Consider the following 23332-nt stretch of genomic DNA (forward strand, 5'->3'; position numbering starts at 1 on the left):
TTATAGATAAATTCATGAATGTAGACATAAAAATCTTAAGATATTAGTAAATTAAACCCAGCTACATAGTAAAAGGATAGTACATAGAACAACCAGATAGGGTTTATTTTAGGAATGAAAGGGAGATTTAATATCAGAAAATCTCCCTATATAATTTTTCATATTAAATGAACTTATGAGAAAAATCACCTACTTATGTCCTTATATGCAGAAAAATTATCACAAAATTCATGACCTATTCATGATTAAAAACTCAGAAAACTGGAAATTGAAAGGAGTGTTCTTAATCTGATAAAGAGTATCATCAAATATATCTGGAGTGAGTTTCATGCTTTACAGTGAAATATCTAAAACCTCCACTCTGAGCTCAGAAATAAGGAAAGGTGGTCTGCTACCATCACTTCTAGTCACTGTACTTCACCAAAACATGAGTTGCACATAGAAGAATCCAGGTGAATTTACAGAATAATTATAAAATTTATAAATTAAGCAAGGCTGCTGAAGCAAGATTAATATACAGAAATCAATTCATTTTCTAGAAAGTTAATACACAAATATATACAATAGCATAAACAAGGACTTTGGCATGACTATCAAAAGATGTCCAAGATATTTACTCTTAAGACCACAGAACAGTATTGAAAGAAATAAAGAAAGTCCAAACCAATGGAAGGAGCTACTAAAATCACTGGTTGGGTGATTTCAAATGGTGAAGATGTCCAGTCTATCCAAGCTGATCTACACATTCAATATGATCCAAAATGCAATCCCATCAGTTCTTTTGTTTTTAATGGCTACTGACAAACTGATTAAGATTCACATGAACATGCAGATGACCAATCTCTTCGTAAGGAGAAAGAAGAGTTGACAGGCTTACATTGCTGGAAATCAGGACTTATTACAAAGGCACAGAGGCTACAACAACGCAAAAATGGCAGGTGACAGATGAAGGGGCAGACGGGACACAAGAGAGAACCCAGCCCCTCAGTGCACAGTCCTAAAGACGCCTCTGCGGTGCGCGGGCACAGGCTGGCTTTCCAGCTAATGGTCTTGGAGAAACTGAATACACGCACGGAGAAAACACATGGATCTCAACCCCTATCTCACACCATCCACAAAAATAAACCTCCCATGGATCATAAACCCAAACACAAGAAGTTAAAATAATAAAATTTCTACATTGTAACAGGCTCAGGAAGCTCTGACCGTAAAGACAAACAGTCAACAGACTTCATTAAAATGAAGAACTTTCACTGATCAAAAACCTCATCAGGGTAGTATAAAGTTGAACCACAGTGCTGGAGATAAAATCTGTAATCCCCAGAGCTGACAAAAGGCTGCACTTCAGAACCCCTAAAAATTAACTTTAAAAAAAAGAGAGACAGCTGAACAGAAAAATGAGCAGACACTTGAAATGGTACTGCAAAAAAAAAAAAAAAAAAGAAAAGTTTCCAAACATATTATATCATGATCCACCAAGGAAATGCAAATTAAAAACACAATTCTATATTATACAGACCCAACTACATGGCAACATCTTTTAAAACTGGGATAACAAATGGTGGTGGGAGATGGAGTAGAAGGAATCTTCACGCAGCAGGTATGAGTGTGCAGCACCCAGAGAGACACAGTGTGTGCATGGCTATGATCAGGAAAGATGTATAACTATAAAAGAGATGGGAATACCAGGGGAGGCGTGCACACACACACATCTGAAGAAGTGTGTACACGTGTGCGGGAGATGACACACGAATGCTCACAGCAGCTAGTGTCAAACAGTTACCCCGGCTCCACGGACACTGAATGAATAAGTCAGCTGTGTTATCTTCACACAGGACAACTATAGCAACGACGTGGGCCAAGCTCCCTGCAAACGCTGAGTGAGGAGCCCAGAGACTGGGCATTCCTTCCCTAAGTGCTAAAAGAGGCAAAATCAGCATGTGCAGTCAGAGCTCTGACTAGCAGTCACCTGCTGGGAAGTGGGAGCTGATGGCTGTGCATGTCCCGAGCCCGGCTCCTGGCGCTGCCCCTGCTGGACCGCGGCCTGGGCGCTGTGCTCACGGGGAGACGGATCTCAGTGCGGGGAGCCCTACCCAGGCCCCTGCTGGAGGCTTCACTCAGGGAAGGCCGTTCTCTGTAACAGACCACAGGGCCTCAGCAGTGAGATGCGCTCCGCGTGTGCAACAGACCCACGGGGCCTCAGTCGTGAAGTCTGTTTCATGAGTGTAACACACCCACAAGGCCTCAGCAGTGAAGTCTGTTCCACATGTGTAACACGCCCGCAGGGCCTCAGCAGTGAAGTCTGTTCTGTGTGTAACACGCCCGCAGGGCCTCAGCAGTGAAGTCTGTTCTGTGTGTAACACGCCCAGCAGTGAAGTCTGTTCTCAGCAGTGAAGTCTGTTCTGTGTGTAACACGCCCGCAGGGCCTCAGCAGTGAAGTCTGTTCTGTGTGTAACACGCCCGCAGGGCCTCAGCAGTGAAGTCTGTTCTGTATGTAACACGCCCACGGGGCCTCAGCAGTGAAGTCTGTTCTGTGTGTAACACGCCCACGGGGCCTCAGCAGTGAAGTCTGTTCTGTGTGTAACACGCCCGCAGGGCCTCAGCAGTGAAGTCTGTTCTGTGTGTAACACGCCCGCAGGGCCTCAGCAGTGAAGTCTGTTCTGTGTGTAACACGCCCGCAGGGTCTCAGCAGTGAAGTCTGTTCCACATGTGTAACACGCCCGCGGGGCCTCAGAAGTGAAGTCTGTTCCACATGTGTAACACACCAGCAGGGCCTCAGTAGTGAAGTCTGTTCCGTGTGTGTAACACGCCTGCAGGGCCTCAGCAGTGAAGTCTGTTTCGTTTGTGTAACACGCCCGCAGGGCCTCAGCAGTGAAGTGTGTTCTGTGTGTGTAACACGCCCGCAGGGCCTCAGCAGTGAAGTCTGTTCCGTGTGTAACACACCCGCAGGGCCTCAGCAGTGAAGTCTGTTCCGTGTGTAACACGCCCACAGGGCCTCAGCAGTGAAGTGTGTTCCGTGTGTGTAACACGCCCGCAGGGCCTCAGTAATGAAGTCTGTTCCGTTTGTGTAACACGCCCGCAGGGTCTCAGTAGTGAAGTGGGTTCCGTGTGTAACAGGCCCGCAGGGCCTCAGTCACAAAGTTTGTTCCGTGTGTTTAACACGCCCCATGACTGCGTGAACGGATTCCTGAAGGTGAATGGGGTGAGTGTGCTTGTGGATCAGACCTTGCCGTCCCTCGTTCAGCAGCAGGGCCTCCTTTTTGAGTTGCTACAACTGGGACCAAGAGTGCTCTCCTGGTGGAGGTGTTCTAAGGACCAAATTCTTAATAATGACCCCGACAAAATGCACAGCACAGGCTGAAGCAATCACTGCAGCTACTCCTGGGCCTGTGAGCACATGCCTGAACCCCGGGACGCGGTCCGGAGCACAGCGACTGACCGCCCACTACGGGGCGCAGAGCTAGGCCCTGCGCCGGCACCCAAGTCTGCACACCCTTGGACGAAACGAGATGCTCCCTCTCTGTCTGTAAAGTAAGGTCGTGGTGGCTCGGTCCTTTCTTAGCCTCTGGGCTGTTTCGGAGAATAAATGTTTGGTGACTGCAAAGAAGTCTGTTTCTTGGGTGTAATGACCAAGACAATGGGGCGTGTTGTTTTTATAACGTGGATTTTAGAATCAGCTCAGTCTCACAGCTCTCCGGGGGTGGCGTGAGCAGGCGGAAGGTGGAGCCCAGCCTGCAGCCGTTACACGCAGAGCCAGCGGTGCAGTGACCGCCACTGCAGGTGTGTGCTGCCCGTGACCAAGAAGTGTCACCTTCAGGGGACGAACGGTGACAGTGTTTGATACGCATAAAACCCCTGAGAGTCTCCTCGTGGGCCACGACCGTACTTGCAATAGTTAAATAGGCCATGAAGTACAAGTCGGAGGGAAATTGTTGTCAATGTTGGTTGCTCAGTTGTGTCGGACTCTTTGCGACCCCATGGACTGTAGACTGCCAGGCTCCTCTGTCCATGGAATTCTCCAGGCAAGAGAATAAGAGTGGGTAACCATGCCCTTCTCCAGGGCAATGTTCCTGACCCAGGGATCGAACCTGGGTCGCCTGCATTGCAGGCAGAATTTTTTACCAGCTGAGCTACCGGGGAAGCCCTACACTGATGTCAACTATATGGACTGTTTGAGATAGGAGCTCTTCAAAAACAAGGTGAGTGTTTTCTCATTCAAATTACCCTGTGCCAGCTTACCTCCTTAAATTGTTTTTTTTCCTGTATTAACAATTTCAAGATTTTAAAATGTACAGTAAAATATAGAAGATGCAGAGCAAATAGTAATAATATTATATCAGTTTTTAAAAGAGTTTTTTAATCATATAAAATGACAGGTCTCTCCTACATTTTTCAAAGTGCAGTTCTAGATTAAAGGCACTGCCTCATTCTTCCTGAGAATTATCAGCCGCCTGTCACATCTGACATGCCTGAACCAAGAGAAGCACATCCTAACAGCTGCTAGGATCTCGTCTACACATTCCATTGCCTTTACTCACTCATTTTTCTTCCAAGAATGGCTCTCCTAATGTTTTAAAACACTCCATTTGCTATGTCACTGATGTTATCTGAACACTGACCAACATGCAAACTACATTTTAGCAAAGAGAAAGAGGATATGTAGTGCCTGGAGGAAAAGGAAATGGAGGGACTCTTGCCAAGAGAGTGCCCGCCCCCCACGCGGGACTGGAGGCCTGGAGAAGGTGGGCTGCCCGCGTCTCAGCCGATGGAATCAGCTCTGACCACCTGCTGTCCTGACAAAGGTGCCCAGACGGTCTGCACAGTGTCCCTGAAACTCAGGTACATGTAGGACCCCAACCCTGAACTACTCGTCATAGTCTGCGCCTTGAGGACAATATTTCCCTCTGCATCAGGGCCAGTCCCAATTCCTGCCAGATGTCTTTAACAACCTGTGGCTTGTGCCTTTACTAGCCTCTGACTGCTTCTCTTCCCTGGAACCCTCTCAGTTTTACCCGAATCTGTGTCTCCCAAGTTGCAATTCCTAAGACCCCCAAATAAAGCTCTCTGTTGTCTACAGATTATTTTTTGACAGGTGATCAAAACCCATTAAAATAAGCTGGATATCACCCATTTTACTAAGGCTAGTGATGCATAAGACATGGATTTAACCTAAAAGTAAAAGCTTTCCTCAGGTGGAAGCATCTATACCCCCTTCAGACCCCACCACCAGCCGTAAAGCGTCTGGTGTTAGCTCCAGAGGCAGCGAGGGTCCGGGCGCCGGTGAGGAGCAGGCTGTGTTGATGGAGCGCCTCCTACACGTGGCCCCGGCCACCGGTGCGCTTCACAGACGCACAGAGAGAAGGCAGTCTGCTCCGCGGCACACAGCCACTACGAGACAGCCCCGGATTTGAGCCTGTTCTCGTGCTCCTGAACATGGGGCACCGTCTCTCAGCAGAGCGCCGTTGGGAGGCTTCCACCGGGGCGTTTCTGAGCGGGGAGGGGAGGGCCAGGCTGCGTCCGTGTTTTCAAAGCATGACATCACTATGGGGCTTCCCTGGCGGCTCAGCTGGTAAAAAATTCTGCCTGCAATGCAGGTGACCCAGCTTCCACCTCTGGGTCAGGAACATTGCCCTGGAGAAGGGCATGGTTACCCACTCTGATTTTCTTGCCTGGAAAATTCCAGCACTTGAACTGCATTCTTATCCCCCGTCAGCATTGTCTCCTCAAATGAGACATGCAAACTTCAGCGTCGGCATTGTACTGTACCTTCTGAGGGAGTCTGGCTGGGTCGGCACAGAGGAGGGCCGGGGAGTGGTCTCTGCCCCCTCATGGGCTGAGACAGCTTAAATGGGTGATTTCCCATCTCCTGTTTTTGGCAGAATCACTCATTTCTGCTACTTACCTGAAGAGGCAAAGAATTATGCTTCCTGTTGTAAGGGAGATCAGAGAGACGCTGTAGCCCAGGGTGTAAATGGCCTTCACCCGAATGTAGAACGTGATCTGAAAGAGAAGGGGACACGTCTGTGAGCCACAGCGGGGCCCTCCTCCTCGGGGTGGGCTGGGGGGCTGCTGCTGTTGCTGGGTCCTGGAGTTCCATCTCTGCCCTGAGCCAGAAACAACCCTCAATGCCCACCTGCTCCCTTCCAAGGCACCGTGAATGACTTGGCCTGGTCTCCATAAGGCAAACCTGTCTGGAGGGTGTGAGTTGGGGAACCTCAGGAAGCCAGGACAGTGGGTGGCACCTTTGGAGGGGCCTCCAGGCCTGCCCAGAACCGGGGGACCGGATGCAGTCAGCCCTCCAGACGCAGGGACCCATCTCTGCAGCTCATCCTTGCCTCTGGGGGAGAAGCGCACCCAGGTGGGTGCTGGGCCCAGCTCGTGGTCTTCCCTCAGGTCACCCTGCCCACGGAAATGGCCACTTTCAAGCAGAACCATGCAGATCTGACCCGGGAAGACCAGGCTGAGGCAGGATCCTGCCTTCCGTGGCACGTGGCTCCCGGCTCCCTCTGCGGACCCCTGGCGTGATCGGGGTCTTAAGTGTATGGAGACGGCAGAGCTAAGACTGAAGAAACAGCAGATCCTGCCTCCGGTGACCCCGAGGCTCACCAGGTCAGCATGTGTGGGACGTGTCGCTTTCTGTGGCCTCGAGCCTGCGAGGGAGGAAGCAGGGACGCACTGGGGCTCGGCAGCATCCTTGGAAACCCGGATTGGAGGGTCTGTCCCGCATTGTCGCCCTGATGCGGGGTCACAGGCAGGACGGGCATGTTTGGAGCAGCTGCCACCGTGGCACCCGCAGTAGAGTTCAGGTTGGACAGTTGGGAAATGACGTATTTCACACCCACGGAAAGCACAGGAAACGATGTGATGAGCACACACGCCTGCAAACAGACCCCAGGAGCGAAGCCACAGCTGAGTAAACGGGGGGCGCCTGGGGACCCTGCCCAGGCCTGATGCCTGCGGACCCTGCCCAGGCCTGATGCCCGCGGTGCACCTTTAACACACGGGTCCGCTCCCGGGTCTTGGCAGGGCCGTGGGTGGTCTCCTCTCCTGAAACTGCCTGCCTGCCGGCTGTGCTGCTCGCCCTCCGGTGCCCGTCACCTGTTTGTAGTTACCCGCCTCCTTTATTATTGTTCAAACGGTCTGCTGCGTTTTCCCTTCTTGACCTTTTTCCTCACGTTTCCTGATTCTCAGGGCCCCCTCTGCTTTCTGCATCCCTCGGAAGCACACTCCTCAGGCTCGTCTGATGGGTCTGCGGCCGTGGACCCATCAGGCTTGTTTTCTGGACCGCCTCTTCCCCCTGTGTTTCTGAGCGCACTCTGTGCTGGATCCTGAGAGTCCCAGGCAGGGGAGGAGCCCGCGTCCGTGCGGTCTGCGGGGGGCAGCCTGTCTCAGACTCTCAGCGGCTGGGTGCTTTCTGGGCTCACCGCAGCTGCCTGGCTGGGGCTGGCCCTCTGTTCACGGTGTCTGGGCGGCCGGGGTCTGACCCTCCTGCCGGGGCTGTGCTCACAGTGACACCGCCCCCTCATCCCGGGGACCCTCCACGGCCTGCCCCCTCACCCCTCTGCCGTCCCGGCAGTTTCTTTGGACTTATCTTCCCCTTTCCAGAAATTTCTTTTCATCTGTATCTGATTTTGCTTTTTGATGAATCTACTTGACTTTCATTTTAAAAGCGAAGTGTAATTGATTCACTATGTTGTGTTAGTTTCAGATGGACAGCACAGTGATTCAGTTACACACACATATTCGTTTCCTTTATAGGTTATTACAAAATATGGGGCATACTTCCCCTTGTTGTTTATCTGTTTTACAGATAGTAGCGTGTGGATCTTAGTTCCAAACTCCTAATTTATACCTTCCCCCATCTGCTTTTTTTAACCATAAGTTTGTCTTCTGTGTCTATAAGTCTGTTTCTGTTTTGTAAATAACTTCATCTATATCATATTTTACATTTCACATACAATTAATACCATATGACATTTGTCTTTTCTTAGTTCACTTAGTATGATAATCTCTAGGTGCATCGATGTTGCTACAAATGGCATTATTTCACTCTTTCTAAGGCTGAGTGGCATTCTATTGTATGAATGCTCCACCTCTTTATCCGTTCACCTAGTGATGGACAAACCCTGTTTCCATGCCCTGGTTACTGCAAACAGTGCTGTGATGGACATTGGGATGAATGTTTCTTTCCTAATCAGAATTTTCTCCAGATACATGCCTGGGGTGGGGTTGCTGGATCCTATGGGAGCTCCATTCTGTTCTCCACCATGGCTGCACCAACTTAACACTCCCACCAACAGGGCGGGAGGGCTCATTTTTCTCCACACTCTCTCCAGCACTTACTATTTGTAGACTTTTTAATGATGGCCATTCTCAGCAGGGTGAAGTGATACCTCTTTGTACTTTTGATTTCCATTTCCTTACTAATTAGTGATGTTGAGTGTGTTTTCACGTGCTTGTTGACCATCTGTATGTCTTCTTTGCAGAAATGTCTAGGTCTCCTGCTCATTTTTTTATTGGGTTGTTTGTCTTACTGTTTTGGGGTTGCATGAAGTATTTGTATATTTTGAAAAGTAAGCCTATGTCATTCTCATCATTTGCAAATATTTTCTCCCAGTCCGTAGGTTGTCTTTTCATTTTATTTATGCTTTCATTCACTGTGCAAAAGCTTATAAGCTTAAGTCCCACTTGTTTATTTTTGCTTTTACTTCTATTGCCTTGGAAGACTGATCTAAGAAAACACTGCAATGATTTATGTCAGAATGTTTTGCCTATGTTCACTTCTAGGAGTTTCATAGCATCCTGCCTCATATTTAAGTCTTTAAGTCATTTTGAGTTTATTCTTGTATATAGTGTGAGGCAGTGTTCTAACTTAATTGATTTATATGCAGCTGTCCAATTTTCCCAATACCACTTGCTGAAGAGACTGTTTTTTCTCTATTGTATATTCTTGTCTTCTTTGTTGAAGATTAATTGGTCATAGATGTGTGGGTTTATTTTTAAACTCTCTGCTCTGTTTCATTGATCCATAGTTCTGTTTTTGTGCCAATACCATGCTGTTTTGATTACTGTAACTTTGTGGTATTGTCTGAAGTCTGGGATTGTTATGCCTCAAGCTTTGTTCTTTTTCTTCCGTATTGCTTTGGCAATTCTGGCCAACTCACGGTTCTACATAGTTATTAGGGTTATTTGTTCTAGTTCTGTGGAAAATGTCATGGGTAATTTAATACGGATTGCATTGAATCTGTATATTGCTTTGGGCAGTATGGTCGCTTAATGATAATTTTTCCAGTCCAAGAGCATGTGGTTTCTTTCCATTTTTAAAATAGTTTTCAGTTTCCTTTATTAGTATCTTATAGTTTTCGGCATATAAGTCTTTCACCTTCTTGGTCAGTTTTTGCGGTTGTTGTTCAGGCTTTAAGTCATGAATGACTCTCTGCCACCCCATGGGCCGCAGCTCGCCAGGCCTCCCTGTCCTTCACCATCTCCCAGAGTTTGTTCAAAGTCATGTCCACTAAGTCAGTGATGCCATCCAACCATCTCATCTTCTGTCATCCCCTTCTCCTACTGCCTTCCATCTTTCCCAGCATCAGGGCCTTTTCCAATGAGTCAGCTCTTTGTATCAGGTGGCCAAAGTACTGGAGCTTCAGCTTTACAACCAGTCCTTCCAGTGAATATTCAGGGTTGATTTCCTTTAGTATTGATGGTTTTAACTCCTTGCAGTCCAAGGGATTCTCAAGAGTCTTCTCCAACACCACAGTTTGAAAGCATCAATTCTTTCGTGTTCCACCTTCTTTGTAGTCCAACTCTCACATTCTTACACAACTACTGGAAAAACCATGGCTTTGACCGTATGGGCCTTTAATGCACTGTGTAGGTTTGCCATAGCTTTTCTTCCAAGGAGCAAGCGTCTTTTCATTTCATGGCCGCAGTCAATTCCTGCAGTGATTCTGGAGCCCAAGAAAAGAAAATCTGTCACTGTTTCCATTGTTTCCCGTCTGTTTGCGATGACGCGATGGGACCGGACGCCATGGTCTGAGTTTTAATGCTGAGCTTTAAGCCAGCTTCCTCACTCTCCTCTTTTACCCTCCTCAGGAGGCTCTTTAGTTCCTCTTCACTTTCTGATGTTAGAGTGGTGTCATCTGCATACCTGAGTTGCTGATATTTCTCCTGGAAATCTTGATTCCAGCTTGTGATTTATCCAGCACAGCATTTTGCATGATGTACTCTGCAGAGAAGTTAAATAATCAGGGTGACAATACACAACCTTGGACATACTCCTTTCCCAATTTTGAACCAGTCAGTCATTCCATGTCCAGTTCTAACTGTTGCTTCTTGACCTGCATACAGGTTTCTCAAGAGGTAGGTAACGTGGTCTGGTATTCCCATCTCTTTAAGAATACTCCACAGTTTGCTGTGATCCTCAGAGTCAAAGGCTTTAGTGTAGTCAATGAAGCAGATTTTTAAAAAGAATTCCCTTGCTTTTTCTATGATCCAGCATATGTTCGCAATTTGATCTTTGGTTCCTCTGCCTTTTCTAAATCCAGTTAGTACATCTGGAAGCAGTTTACATACTGCTGGTCAGTCTTATTCCTCAATATTTTGTTTTTTTGATTCAATTTTTAAAGAGATCATTTAAAAAATTTCTCTTTCTGATATCAATATTTCATTGTTAGCATAAAGAAATGCAACAGATCTGTATATTTTGCTTTTCATTATTTTAGGTCTATTTTTTCCCCCTCAGAGCAGGTCCTTTTTGGAATATCTTGTCTTTGGTTATTTTCAATTTCCTCCTTTAAAAAAAACATTTTAAATGCACTTATTTGTATTCTGTGCTTGATGAGTCCATTGTCTCCAGTTGTGGGGATATGGTTTCACTGTCTGTGATCTGCTGACTGGTTCACAGTGCTTTCTTGTGTGCGTGCTAAGTCACCCAGCTGTGTCCGCCTCTGTGCAACCCTATGGACTGTAGCTGCCAACTCCTCTGTCCATGGGGCTTCCCCGGCGAGAATATGGGGGTGGGCTGTCATGCTCTCTTCAAGGGGATCTTGCCAATCCAGGGATCGGACCTGCGTCTCTTGTCTCCTGCATTGGCAGGTGGGTTCTTTGCGTGGTTTGTACATTTAGGCCTGAGCTCACCTTTGGGGTTGGTTTACGGGAATTTGGGAGGCCTGGGCAAGGATTTCCTTCCGGGAGAACCTGTGTTTGCATCTGCCAGGCCCCTCCAGTGCTGCCCAGTCAAGAGTGCTCTGCCTGCATGTCTCAGCTCAGAGTCTCCGTAGTGAGCAGCATAACAAGAAACCGATTCGCAGGAAGACACGGCTGGAGTGACAGATCCCGGGGAAGAGGCGGCCGGGAAGGAGGACAGCCCAGCAGGGAAGCTGGCAAAGGAATCCTATGGGTAGCCCGAGTCCACTGGGATCGACCAAGTACAGTGAAAATAATACCATAACGTTTTTTGTTTACAAAATTGGTGATAATTGAAAGAATACGAAACTGCTGGGGTGTTAACTAAATCACATCCGTTCCTAGTGAAAATACATGTCAGCACATTTCAGGGAAAGCTGCTTGACAACAGAATTAAGAACACTAAAAACACCCTCTTCATGCTTCATGTCCTTTAACCAGGAATCCGAGATTGGCACACAGATTTGTTTGGTTAAAATAAGAAGATATTAGAAACAACCTAAGCTATGAACGGCTGAGTGAACTCAGCACATTTATGAACAGAACATCACACTCCCTTAACAATGCTGTTTTTGAAGGATGTTGACTGACTTCAGAAAATGTTCATGATATATGATACTTTGTAAAACAGAAGAAGCAGGGTGTACATTACGAACAATGGTTTGAAGTAAACACATGAGCGCAGGGGAGGGACCAGGTGGGTACTGCCCACGCCTTCCTCCTGGAGGGCCCCACCCTGATCACACTGCTGCACGTGTAGTCAGAGGAGCAGAAATAGGAACCGGTTACCCAGAAACCACGCAAGAACAGGCTGCACAGACGTCGGTGATGGCCCTTCAGTCGTCAGTTCCCAGCAAAGCTACTGTTAAGTTCCTAAGGGAGAAAACACCCATTTTCTGTCATCTGTAACACCCATAATCTGCACCACAAACCTCACGAAACAGAGCTGAAGGCGCAAATACTTCCGGGAAATGCAACGAGTCCAGTGCTCACCCCCCTTCTAACTCCTCTGAAATTAGAAGGCATTGCTCCCCTTCAGGGTGATGGATTTACCTAAACGCTCCTTTGTAATAATTTCTTGATACACAAAAGATTCATTCCACATGACTGGCTGAATTTAATATTCATTTGTGACCCAGTCAGGATAATAGGATGACATCCCCAAACTCATTCTTATGAACTTACGAATGTATAGAAGTCTTAGAACTAGACATCTAGTCTAGTGACGTATGAAAAGGATGTTTTTAATATTTTAAAATATATTGTCAGTAAGGACTTGTTTTCCTGAAGCCAGCGAAAGGTGATCAGAGAACATGTAGGATACTCTGCAGTTCTTAACTCCTTTCTTTGTAAGCCCTTTGGGCACCCACTAAGCTGTGGTCTGTGAAAAGTTAGGTCAGAGAATACACTACTTAGCTGATGTTTGATTGCATGGAGTTTGGAGTCAGATAGGCTGTGTCTGGCTACACTGTTGATGAGCCTGACAGTCTCTGCCAGCCTCTGTCTGCACACACGGCCTTTGCAGACCCTGACAGTCTCTGCCAGCCTCTGTCTGCACACACGGCCTTTGCAGACCCTTGCAAGTGTTCGGAATTGTCCATCACCCTAACTTGTGTGCTGCACATGTTTGGACCCCTGTGGTGTCATGGGCAAAAAAGTTACAGAGGATATCTGTTGCAGATTTTGCTGTTTTCCCGGCAGTCCCAGTTAAGTTTTTCACTGTCATTTACCAGAAAACCTTTACGTGTGCCCTGCAATGGTGTGGTCTCAGGTTTATGTAATTGGGTTTCAGACTTGACATCACACCCCCAAATCCTGACCGGGGCATCTTAGGGTGGAAGGTGACCTCTGGGACTTTCCCTGAGGCTTCACCGAGGGGTGTCAGAAGATTACATTGGGGTGAATGGAGAAAACTGATTAAAAACAGCAGAGGAGCCTCGCACATAAGAGCCATGGCCTGAGCCGTCCTCTGAAGCGACCGCTCTGTTCCCCCCTGTGGGTAGACGTCTGCACTGCCCCTGGGCGTCTCTCCGGGGCCGGTGAGGGGTCGGGCTGGCCTGGCTGTGGTTCTGCTACTGACGGTGTCCAGCGCGGGGCCCCCGAGCGAGGCGGGACTGCTGTCGGCCAGCATGTGGGTCAGAGGCCACTTTACTCTGAACTGTTAAAAACCCTTCCTTCCGAAACAAGGGCGCAAACTAAAAACCCAGTCAGGCGGCTCATTCAGCCGCAGCCCTGGGTCAAGCGGCCGCTCCGCTTTGCTTTCCCGACGCTGAATGGATGGCGCGCACGTGCTCTTCTGAAACAAGGGGAGGCCGGAGTTCTGGCTGCCAGTACCGTCCCGGAACAAAGCGACCTCGCCTGGCACAGAGCGGGCGCCAGGGGCCGGGTACCCCGGCGTCTCCGCCAGCGACGTGACTCAGCCCAGGGAGCCCAGCAGGGCAGGCGGGTCCCTGCTGGGTCAGAGCCAGGGCCCCTCGCAAGGCAGGGTCCCGGTCCTTGCGTCTCCATCTCCGAGTGCACAGACGTCTGCGAGGCCTCAACATATCCCATTCATATTCAATGCTGTATTCTTGCTCTCCCAGAGAGTCCTCAGATTCTCTAAGCTTGAGGCCTACAGGATGATTCCTGGGGGTGGGGGCGGGGGAACTTTGCTGGGGGCGCCTGCTCTTGAGCGGCTGACGCTGCAATGGTGACTATCAGGGGACAGAAGGGTGTCCAGGTGTGGCCGAGGTGCCCCCCAATGGGACACCCAAGGGCGGGGGTGGGGCCCGTTTCCAGGGCCTCAGCAGGAGCCGCCCAGCAATACACACGTCACTGCACGACTCCACCAGGGGAGAGGATGTGACGGTCACGTGTCACCGTCACGGGTTTGAGACTTCGATTTACTTGGGAAAACGCTCTACAGGTTGTCCCCGTCATCGCGTGATCAGGCAGCGGGGAAACACGCCGCGGAGCTTCCCCTTCTCGAAGCTTCGGAGCCTGGGGGCGGGGCGCGGCGGTGGACGCCGGCATGGGACCCCGTGCACTGAGCCGCTGAGGCTGCCGGGAGGAGACGCCTGCCCTCCCCCCGCCCCTGCTCGCCAAGTGTGTGGGGCCCCGCGGCGAGCGCGTCCCCCGCAGACCCAGCCGTCCACGCGCCTCCGCCGCCCGGAGCTGCCGGCAGAGCCTCCCCAAGGCGCCCCGCGGCCTGGCCTGTGTGTGCGAACGCCGAGTCATAACTAAGCGACGGAGCCTCGGCGCGGCCTGCCAGGCCTCCTGCGCGTCTGCCTTCCCCGGGACTATTAATAGCTCCCGTTCTCTCCGGAGAGGCCAGGTTTGGCCGGTATTTCTTACAGCCACCCTATTTATAACCCAGTAGTGGGTTATGCAATCAATTCCGAAGGTGACAACCAACACTTAAAAGAAGGTAGCACGGAAAATGTGGCTTTATGAAGTGTTTGTGTTGGCTCACACTGTGAAACGCATTTCTAACTGTGGGTTTCAATCAGGAGTTGAAAGCCCCTTGGCTGGACCAGAGACTTGATCCGGGAAACCTCTGATTACAGCCTGGCCCGGCCCATCGCCTCACCCCGCAGCTGAGGCACAAACACCCTGACTTATTCTCTTTTGAACCCGCGGAAGCCCCATGCTTTGTAACACAAAAGCTAATTCATTCTCCCAGACCTTTTGGTAATGATTAACCTGAGTACCTGGGGCCCTGGGAATGCAAAGGAAACCACCGTTGATACGCAGTGTCTCTCTCCGATGGGAACCACTTGATTAAAAGGCAGGCCCCTGTCTCTGGGGCACATACAACGTCCTGTTGGGTGAACAAGACTAACACAAACTCTGAAAAATGGACGAGTAAGCGCTGACCTGCGCTTCTAGCTGCAAACTCAGAGCCCGTGGCTGGTGGTGGCAAGGATGGGTGGGGGACTGGGGGGCGCGTGGGGGCGCTGGGGACACCGGGATGTCTCTGGGCGGGGGGCGGGGCCGTCCCGGCTCCACCGGTCCTGCTGGGTCTCCCAGCTACTCCGAGAAGGCACCGCAGGGACCCACGCACGCTGTCCTGTGGGGCGGCAGGCGGAGGGTGCAGCGGGCATGGTTTGCTGCCCACGGCAGGACGCCGAGTGGGCTGGCCAGCCCGGGGCCTTTCCTCGTGGCAGCTTTGGCATGGGGCACAATCTTGGAGCCTATGGACCAGCAGCAGGGCCAGGAGGCAGCCTCTGCCTCCCGTGCAAGGAGGCTCCTGTTCTCACCTCAAAGATGGAAGTTGGGGGCCTCTTCATTTTAGGGGCCGCCAGAAACGACAGCCCCGCCCGTCTTCAGGGCCTCTGGGCCAGGCTCAGTTTCGCGGTGAGGCTCACTGTCACGCTGGTAACAGTCTTACCGTTGAGTTTTTCTTCCTGAAGATCGTTGGCAAGTATTTTTTAAGACCCACCCATTCTGATTGGAAGATTCTAACTATGACCTAATCTTGATGGTGCTTTGCAATTTACAGAATGTAACACAAAAGTTAATTCATTTTCTTCTTCCAGTGGCCTATGAAGGAGCAGACATATTCTTGCCACACTTCTCTTATACAGATGGGACCTGAGTCCGGGGAACAGTCCTAAAACGCGGGGCCACCGAGGTGCAGGGTTGAGACTCCACCCAGACCCTAGTGTCTTCTCCTTCCAGAGGCCCCTCCCTGAGGGCAAGTTACCCATCTGTTTCAGCTTTTTCCTTTAAGAGGAATTGGTCAGTTCTGCAAATGAGGACGTGGACGTCACCACTCTATCCGAACAGAGTACATTGGAAGTTAACAGCTCTCCTTGGTCCACAAGAGAAAGGAGGACATAGGACAGACAGCTGTCCCAAGACTGGGGAGACCAGGCAGCGGCAGGAGCTGGGGCTTCCCCGAACAGAACCGCGAGACTGCCCGTTAAGCTGCAGGAATCAGACACTGGTGCAGCGTAAAGGACAGAAAAGGATGTCAGCCAGCAGGACAAAACAGTCTAGAAACAGACCCACGTGATAGTAACTCATCTTTGACAAAAAACTACAGGCAATACAGTGGGGCAAAGACAGCCTTTCCAACAAATGTTGCTGGGACAGCTGGACATCTACATGCAAAAAAATGAACCTAGACACACCCTTATACTTTCACAAAAATTAACTCAAAACGGGCTATAGCTCTAAAGAAAGTAGGAAGTTGCTCAGTCGTGTCTGAGTCTTTGTGACCCCATGGGCCATAGTCCACCTGGCTCCTCTGTCCATGGAATTCTCCAGGTAAGAATACTGGAGAGGGTTGCCATTTCCTCCTCCAGGGGATCTTCCTGACCCAGGGATCAAACCCGGGTCTACTGCATTGCAGACAGATTCTTTACTATCTGAGCTATCAGGGACGCTCCTATAGATGTAAAGTGCAGAACTATAACTGTTAGAAAATAACATAGGAGAAAACCTAGATCACCTTGGGTTGTGATGCTTTTTAAAATACAATGCCTATATGTATACCTATGGCTGATTCATGTTGAGGTTTGACAGAAAACAACAAAATTCTGTAAAGCAATTATCTTTCAATAAAAAATAAAATAAATACAATGCCAAAGGCACCCTTCATGAAAGAAATCATTGATATGCTGGACTTAAATAAAATTTAAAAATTCTACCCTGTGAAAGAATTTCAGAGAATGAGAAGACCGGCCACAGACAGGGAGAAAATATTTGCAAAAGCATCTGATAAGGATTGTTATTCAAGACATATAAAGAAGTCTTAATACTCAATAGTGAGAAAACACACAACCCAATAAAAAATGGGACAGAGACCTTAACAGGTGCCTCTCCAAAGAAGGGATCCAGGTGGCAAACAGGCAAATGACAAGATGCCCCCAGAAAGCACAGGTCAGGGCGTCCGGGCGGACAGACGCCCCGAGAGCAGCGTCCACGGCGAGCAAGCGCGTGCGGACCCTGCACTCACTGGGGACCCCGGGGGTGAGCATCCCTTCGCTGTGAAGCGGTGATTAAAGGCAGAGCTCTCCCTCGTGGGCTTGTCGGGGGATTCAATGAGCCAATCCATGCGAGAGCTGTAAACACTCTCAGTAAATGCCCGAGGCATGATTTATGGCGCTTGGTTTGATTTTATAATGAAGATCGTTTTTATGAAGAAAGAGGTCCTCGAGGTTGTTAATCTGCGCCCCGAGTCCTCCTCGGTCAGGCTCCGTCTGCGCTCGCTCTGCTTCACCGAGCGCCTCGAGTCTCAGCCGCCGCCTCCCCATGGGCAGCGTGGTCCCGCCTCCCGCACGGCCGCCAGCATCGTGCTGGGGGGACGGGGTGACGGGCGCGCTCCTGCTGACCACAGCTCCTCCTCCCAACTGGGGGGCTCAGAGGTGCCCCGGAGCCGAAGGGGAAACGCAGGCTTTGCGCTGGGCCCCTGCGGTCTCTGCTGCAGCCTTCGGGGCCTCTGAGGAACTGAACCTGAGCCCAGCTGGGCGCCCGGACAGCACTGTCCCGGGGGGAGGTGACCAGGCCCCCGCGCGGCAAGTCGGTGTCACCTGGGGACGTCACTCACGGGACCCCGAGGTCACTGTCCTCCCGAGGACGAGCTGAGGCTTCAAGAAGGAACAGGAGACGGGGGTCCAGACAGTCCCCACGACTGACGCCCCCTCAGCACAGGCTGACTCCCCGTGGAGACTGCACCCCTGAGTGGCGGGCAGCCTGGCTGCAAGCCGCGGGCGACCCTCCAGAGGCGGGGGTCCTGGGGTCCAGGGGCCCCGCCCCAGTCTGCACGGCCCCCTGTTTTCAGTCACCGCAGGGACTGCGCCATTTGTTGGTATGGACGGGTTAGAGGAAAATGGATTTTCTTTTAAAACCCAAAGGTGACATTTCTGAGATAAAAAGAAAGCAGCAGATATTTTGGAATGTTTTCTCCCACTGAGACCTATTTCGAGCACAGGGTTTATGATAAAGAAAAGGCGACAGAAAAAGAGGTCGGAGCCTGTGCTTTGCCACCGAGCATCCTGATCCTGGAAACACCAGGCAAAGCCCACAGGGAGCCGGGCTTTGGGGCGAGGGAAGGACAGAGAAAGGCTGGGGGCGGGAGAGGCTGGGCCACTCCACCAGAGCCGCCCTGGCTCCTCGGAGGGACGCGCCCTGGGCAGGGGCCCAGACAGCAGTCAGAGAGCAGCTTCGCAAGACGTCCGGAGCTGGGTTACACCAGGGCTGCTCACACCCGAGGCGGCGTGTGTGTGTGTGTATGTGTGAAAGTCGCTTCCAAACAGGCTTCAGGAAATGCTCGAGAGCAGGACATTTGACGGTTGAGTCTCTCCGTTGTCCTGACAGAGTCTGGGTGGACGCAAATGTCCCTGAGAGATGATTTATCAAACAGCAGAAATTTGTTCTGGGGGGACTTAAACTATTTGAATATAGAAATAATGTATTTGCTGACTTTTGAAGTAGAAAGTATAACCAAACCACTAAAGGGAACATGAAGCTTCACTGTTTCCTGTCCTTCATCTGCATGTTTCCAGGCGTGCAGTCTCTCACTGTCCTTGTCCGGCCCCGAAATGCCCACCTCCCACCCCCGTGACGGGTGGTACCACCCTAACAGTGGGGAGGGGAGCCTCTCCCAAAGCCTGTCCTCTCTTTCTAGGTCTGTAACAGATCGCAAACACCCAGTAAAACAAACATTGCTAATTTCCATATTTTCTTCAGTTATCTCTTTGGACTACAGACTTTCAGTCCTGAAATGTGCATGTCACGCGGAGAAACGGACAGGATTATCCAGCGAATATCCTGGTTGCCCCCATCCTACCCTGGAGCAGCGCCTCCCTTCCTGACGGCCTGGGGGGTGTGGCTGGGGCTGGTTGGCACCCAGCTCTGCTGGCAGGGCTCCCCGTCCTGAACCCCCAGGTGTTACCCCGCCTGCCTCACCTCCCGGACGCAGTGCCGCCCTGTCACCTGATGAGCAGTCCACGCTCTGAGCGTGCCCTCGCGTGCCCTGAAGAAACCCCAGGACGCTTCCTCCCGCCACTTGATGCAAAGTGAGGCAAAGACACCGCCCTTGGTGCTTGTTTGGAGGCAGAATGGGGCCGGCCACTGTAACAGAGCTGAGTGTGGGCCCTCCTGCACCCTTGGGGCTCCAATCCTGGCCTCCGCCGGCCGCGGGCCATCCCTGTGGAACCCCCAGCCCCAACCCGACTCGGGGACATCGTGGTCCTGCGGGACCTGGGGGTGAGAGGTGGAAGGCATCTGACGCAGAAGGACCGCACACATTAGGGACGGGGACCCTGGGGGAGGCGGCACTAGCGGTCAGTGTGAGAGTTCCTGCAGTGGTCTGAAAGCTGAGAGGAGGCTGCAGAAATATTTTTAGGAATATGGCATAACATGGAAGAAATGTGTCTGCTTGAAGCATGGGAAGGTTGAAATGCCAAACAATTCTCTTGGCTAAATTTAGCAGAAGTACTCTTTATTTAAGACCTATGTTAGCAAATATACAATGTGGGAGATGTATGGAGTGCCTGGCCTGGCGTGTCCACCCAGCGCAGGACGCCAGCCTGTCGCTGGGACCGCTGTCCTTGGGAGGGGCTGTGGGCCAGGCGTGGAGCCATGGGCAGTGACTGAGTCACGCCTGGTGGCCAAGCGGGGTACAGTCCTGGGGTCCTTCACCTGGGCGGCTCTCGATAACAGGGGAAAGGAGACCTCCTGGGCCCACAGAGACTCATCACAGCTGCTGACTTCGAGCTGTTGGATGTTTTGCCAGCTCTTGGCTGGGGCCGCTGGGCAGGAGGTGAGAACTGGAGGCAGGGAGGCTGGCCAGGACACTCTGACCAGGAGCCTCCAGATGGCCGTCGGCGGAGGAGGGAAGTCAGGAGGACAGGGTCTGCCTGACGTGCTGTGGGGGAGCCCCTGGGCCAGGAGAACCCCCGGGCCTGGGACAGGACGGGTCGGGGGCCTGGGGGGTGGGTTGGCAGGCAGATGACATGGGGTGGAGCACCTGTTCCTGGCTGATTCCACCTGAGGCTGAGGCCGTCATGCAGGACGAGCTCCTTGACTCTGGAGACCCTCAGCTCTCAGCGGAGAAACCCTGGGCTCCCATGATAAGGGTGGGGCTTCCTTAAACATCCGCTGGCTCATTGAAAAAGCAAGAGAGTTCCAGAAAAACATCTATTTCTGCTTTATTGACTACGCCAAAGCCTTTTACTGTGTGGATCACAATAAACTGTGGAAAATTCTGAAAGAGATGGGAATATGAGACCACCTGACCTGCCTCTTGAGAAACCTGTATGCATGTCAGGAAGCAACAGTTAGGACTGGACATGGAACAACAGACTGGTTCCAAGTAGGAAAAGGACTACGTCAAGGCTGTACATTGTCACCCTGATTATTTAACTTATATGCAGAGTACATCATGAGAAACACTGGGCTGGAAGAAGCACAAGCTGGAATCAAGATTGCCGGGAGAAATATCAATAACCTCAGATATGCAGATGACACCACCCTTATGGCAGAAAGTGAAGAGGAACTAAAAAGCCTCTTGATGAAAGTGAAAGAGGAGAGTGAAAAAGTTGGCTTAAAGCTCAACATTCAGAAAACTAAGATCATGGCATCTGGTCCCATCACTTCATGGGAAATAGATGGGGAAACAGTGGAAACAGTGTCAGACTATTTTTGGGGGCTCCAAATTCACTGCAGATGGTGACTGCAGCCATGAAATTAAAAGATGCTTACTCCTTGGAAGGAAAGTTATGACCAACCTAGATAGCATATTAAAAGCAGAGACATTACTTTGCCCACAAAGGGTCCGTCTGGTCAAGGCTATGGTTTTTCCAGTGGTCATATATGGATGTGAGAGTTGGACTGCTGTGAAGAAAGCTGAACGCCGAAGAATTGATGCTTTTTAAACTGTGGTGTTGGACAAACTCTTGAGAGTCCCTTGGACTGCAAGGAGATCCAACCAGTCCATCCTAAAAGAGATCAGTCCTGGGTGTTCATTGGAAGGACTGATGCTGAAGCTGAAACTCCAATACTTTGGCCACCTGATGTGAAGAGCTGACTCATTGGAAAAGACCCTGATGCTGGGAGGGATTAGGGGCCAGAGGAGAAGGGGACGACAGAGGATGAGATGGCTGATGGCATCACCGACTCGATGGACATGGGTTTGAGTAAGCTCCGGAAGTTGGTGATGGACAGGGAGGCCTGGCGTGCTGTGATTCATGGGGTCGCAAAGAGTTGGACACGACTGAGCGACTGAACTGAACCGAACTCCTTAAACCTTCTTAGTGGTATTAAGCCCTTTATCCAAGGGTTAAAAGAGAAGAGGCTTAAGATGAAGATAGGCAGGCCAGAGGCAGCTTTTGCTGGGAGAGGAACACAGACGGAGGAGACCTTGTCTGTGGAAGCTGGGGTGCAGTGATAGGGCATCCCAAGCTGAGCGGGGCTGGGTCAGGGTTTCACGGCACCAGGAATGCAGGCTTAGACCACTGAGTGCCCCCAGCCCCTCGCAGCTTCACAGTCACAGCTCCCGCCGTCATCCGAGGGGTCCTCTGGGGTCTTCAAGCCCGTGTCTCCTTCTCAGGGCTCCCGCTCCCTGTTACTTTACCTCCTGATTCCCTCACCATATGTGGCTTATGTGGAGGCTGTTTTTCCCCTTGAATTTAATTAACTTTGAAACCAACAAAGGTTGCACGCACGGCACCCGGGGTGGAGTTTGGCTGCGTGACAGCAGGAAATCCAATTATAATTGTAGAACTGGGGAGAAAGATGGGCTGATGAGACGCGGAGTGATGCATTGGCAGGAGCCCCCGGAGGGTCGGTGGGCTGAGGCTCTCGCTCTCCACCCGGGAGGGCACGTCCTGGCCTGGCTCAGGCAGCCCCACGCCCTGAGGCTCTCATCGACCCGGACTCCCTACACAAGCAGGCATCCAAAGCATGCGAGCGTGGGAGCTGCAACCAGGCAGAGTTACTCATCTTGGCTTCGTGCCATTATTTCCTTCCCTTTCTCATATTAAAATATTTTGAGTTTCTAATCCATTAGCAGGAGATATGCACTCGTGATACTTGCAGAGTCTCTGAAATGTTTAACTGAGAACAAAAATAGCTCTTCTCGCTGGATAGAAAAGCATCGGGAAGTCACAGGCGCTCCATCCTCAAGGGGTCTGAGCAGACACGGTTCCCACAGGGTGTCTTTTACAGCCGTGTCGGTGCTTTGTTGACTGAAGACAGAGGGGAACGCCGGGCTTCCCGGGACGTTCACGTGTGACGTGAGCATGGGGGCCCTTGGACACTCTGCTCCCCCCGACGGGGTGTCGAGGCCTGGGAGGTCCACATGCTGGGCTGGCTGCGACAGCGGGCAGGAGCTGTGGGCAATGGTAGGTGGGTGTCGGAGCCCCACCTGCCCTCCACGCCCAGGAGGCCAGGCGCTCTCTCGCTGTGCCCCGGGCCCGTCTGGGAGGACGTGTGAGGTGACAGGGGCCGGGCTGTCATGGGGCTGTCCTTGCTCCTGGTCAGAACAGGGTCATCAGAACAGGGCTGGGACACTCGTCTCTACAGGGACAGTCCTCAAACTGGGGTTAATGCTACACAGTTTAAGGCTCACTCGTAGAACGCCGACGGGATGATTCCCGGTTTGGACACCCTTATATCGTGGAACAGCAGTTTGGAACCTGAGACGGTTCACAGGCCCGTGAGATGTGGCTGGCTCCGATTCCATCTGCGGTCTCTGACCTGCCGGGGGGCCAGGCCACCAGCGAGCCCGCGGGCCATGGCACTCAGCCTGTCCTGGGGGATGGGGCCGACGGTGGAGGTGGTGAACACCACTCAAGCCTCAGGCTCAGCACCGGGGCCCCACCTTCTCTGTGCTGCAGCCATGGGGGCTGCGGGGGGCCTCCCGGCCGCCCCTTCTCTGTGGGGTCCCTGCAGAGCGCCCCAGGGCGCAGGTCCAGGTGGGGTCTGTGGACGGGTCAGCAGCCCTGGCCTGGCTGCCCAGGTGGGTCCCAGCGCATCTGGGCGGCTGCCCTCCATGCGGGGAGCGGGGGGCTTGGGAACTGCCCCTGAGGAGGGCTCAGATGGACTGACTCTCGTCAGAATGCTGGGGGCCCTGGCCACACCACATCGTTCCTCCAAACCTCAGTTTCTCCGTCTATAAAGTGGGCCATCCCCTGGTAAATGAGGTGAGGGGTGGGCA

General features: G+C 51.5%; 1 protein-coding gene across 1 annotated transcript in view; it reads right to left on the bottom strand.

Moving 5' to 3' along the window:
- The window catches only part of VIPR2 (vasoactive intestinal peptide receptor 2), a 67032-nt gene that overhangs the window by 18174 nt on the left and 25526 nt on the right, over positions 1–23332 (bottom strand). Inside the window, exon 5 of the mRNA XM_043464013.1 lies at positions 5903–6000. Coding sequence (XP_043319948.1) covers positions 5903–6000 — 98 coding nt within the window. The remainder of the gene's footprint in view (positions 1–5902; positions 6001–23332) is intronic.

This window comes from Cervus canadensis, chromosome 3 (assembly GCF_019320065.1).
Source record: "Cervus canadensis isolate Bull #8, Minnesota chromosome 3, ASM1932006v1, whole genome shotgun sequence".
Lineage (NCBI taxonomy): Eukaryota > Metazoa > Chordata > Mammalia > Artiodactyla > Cervidae > Cervus > Cervus canadensis.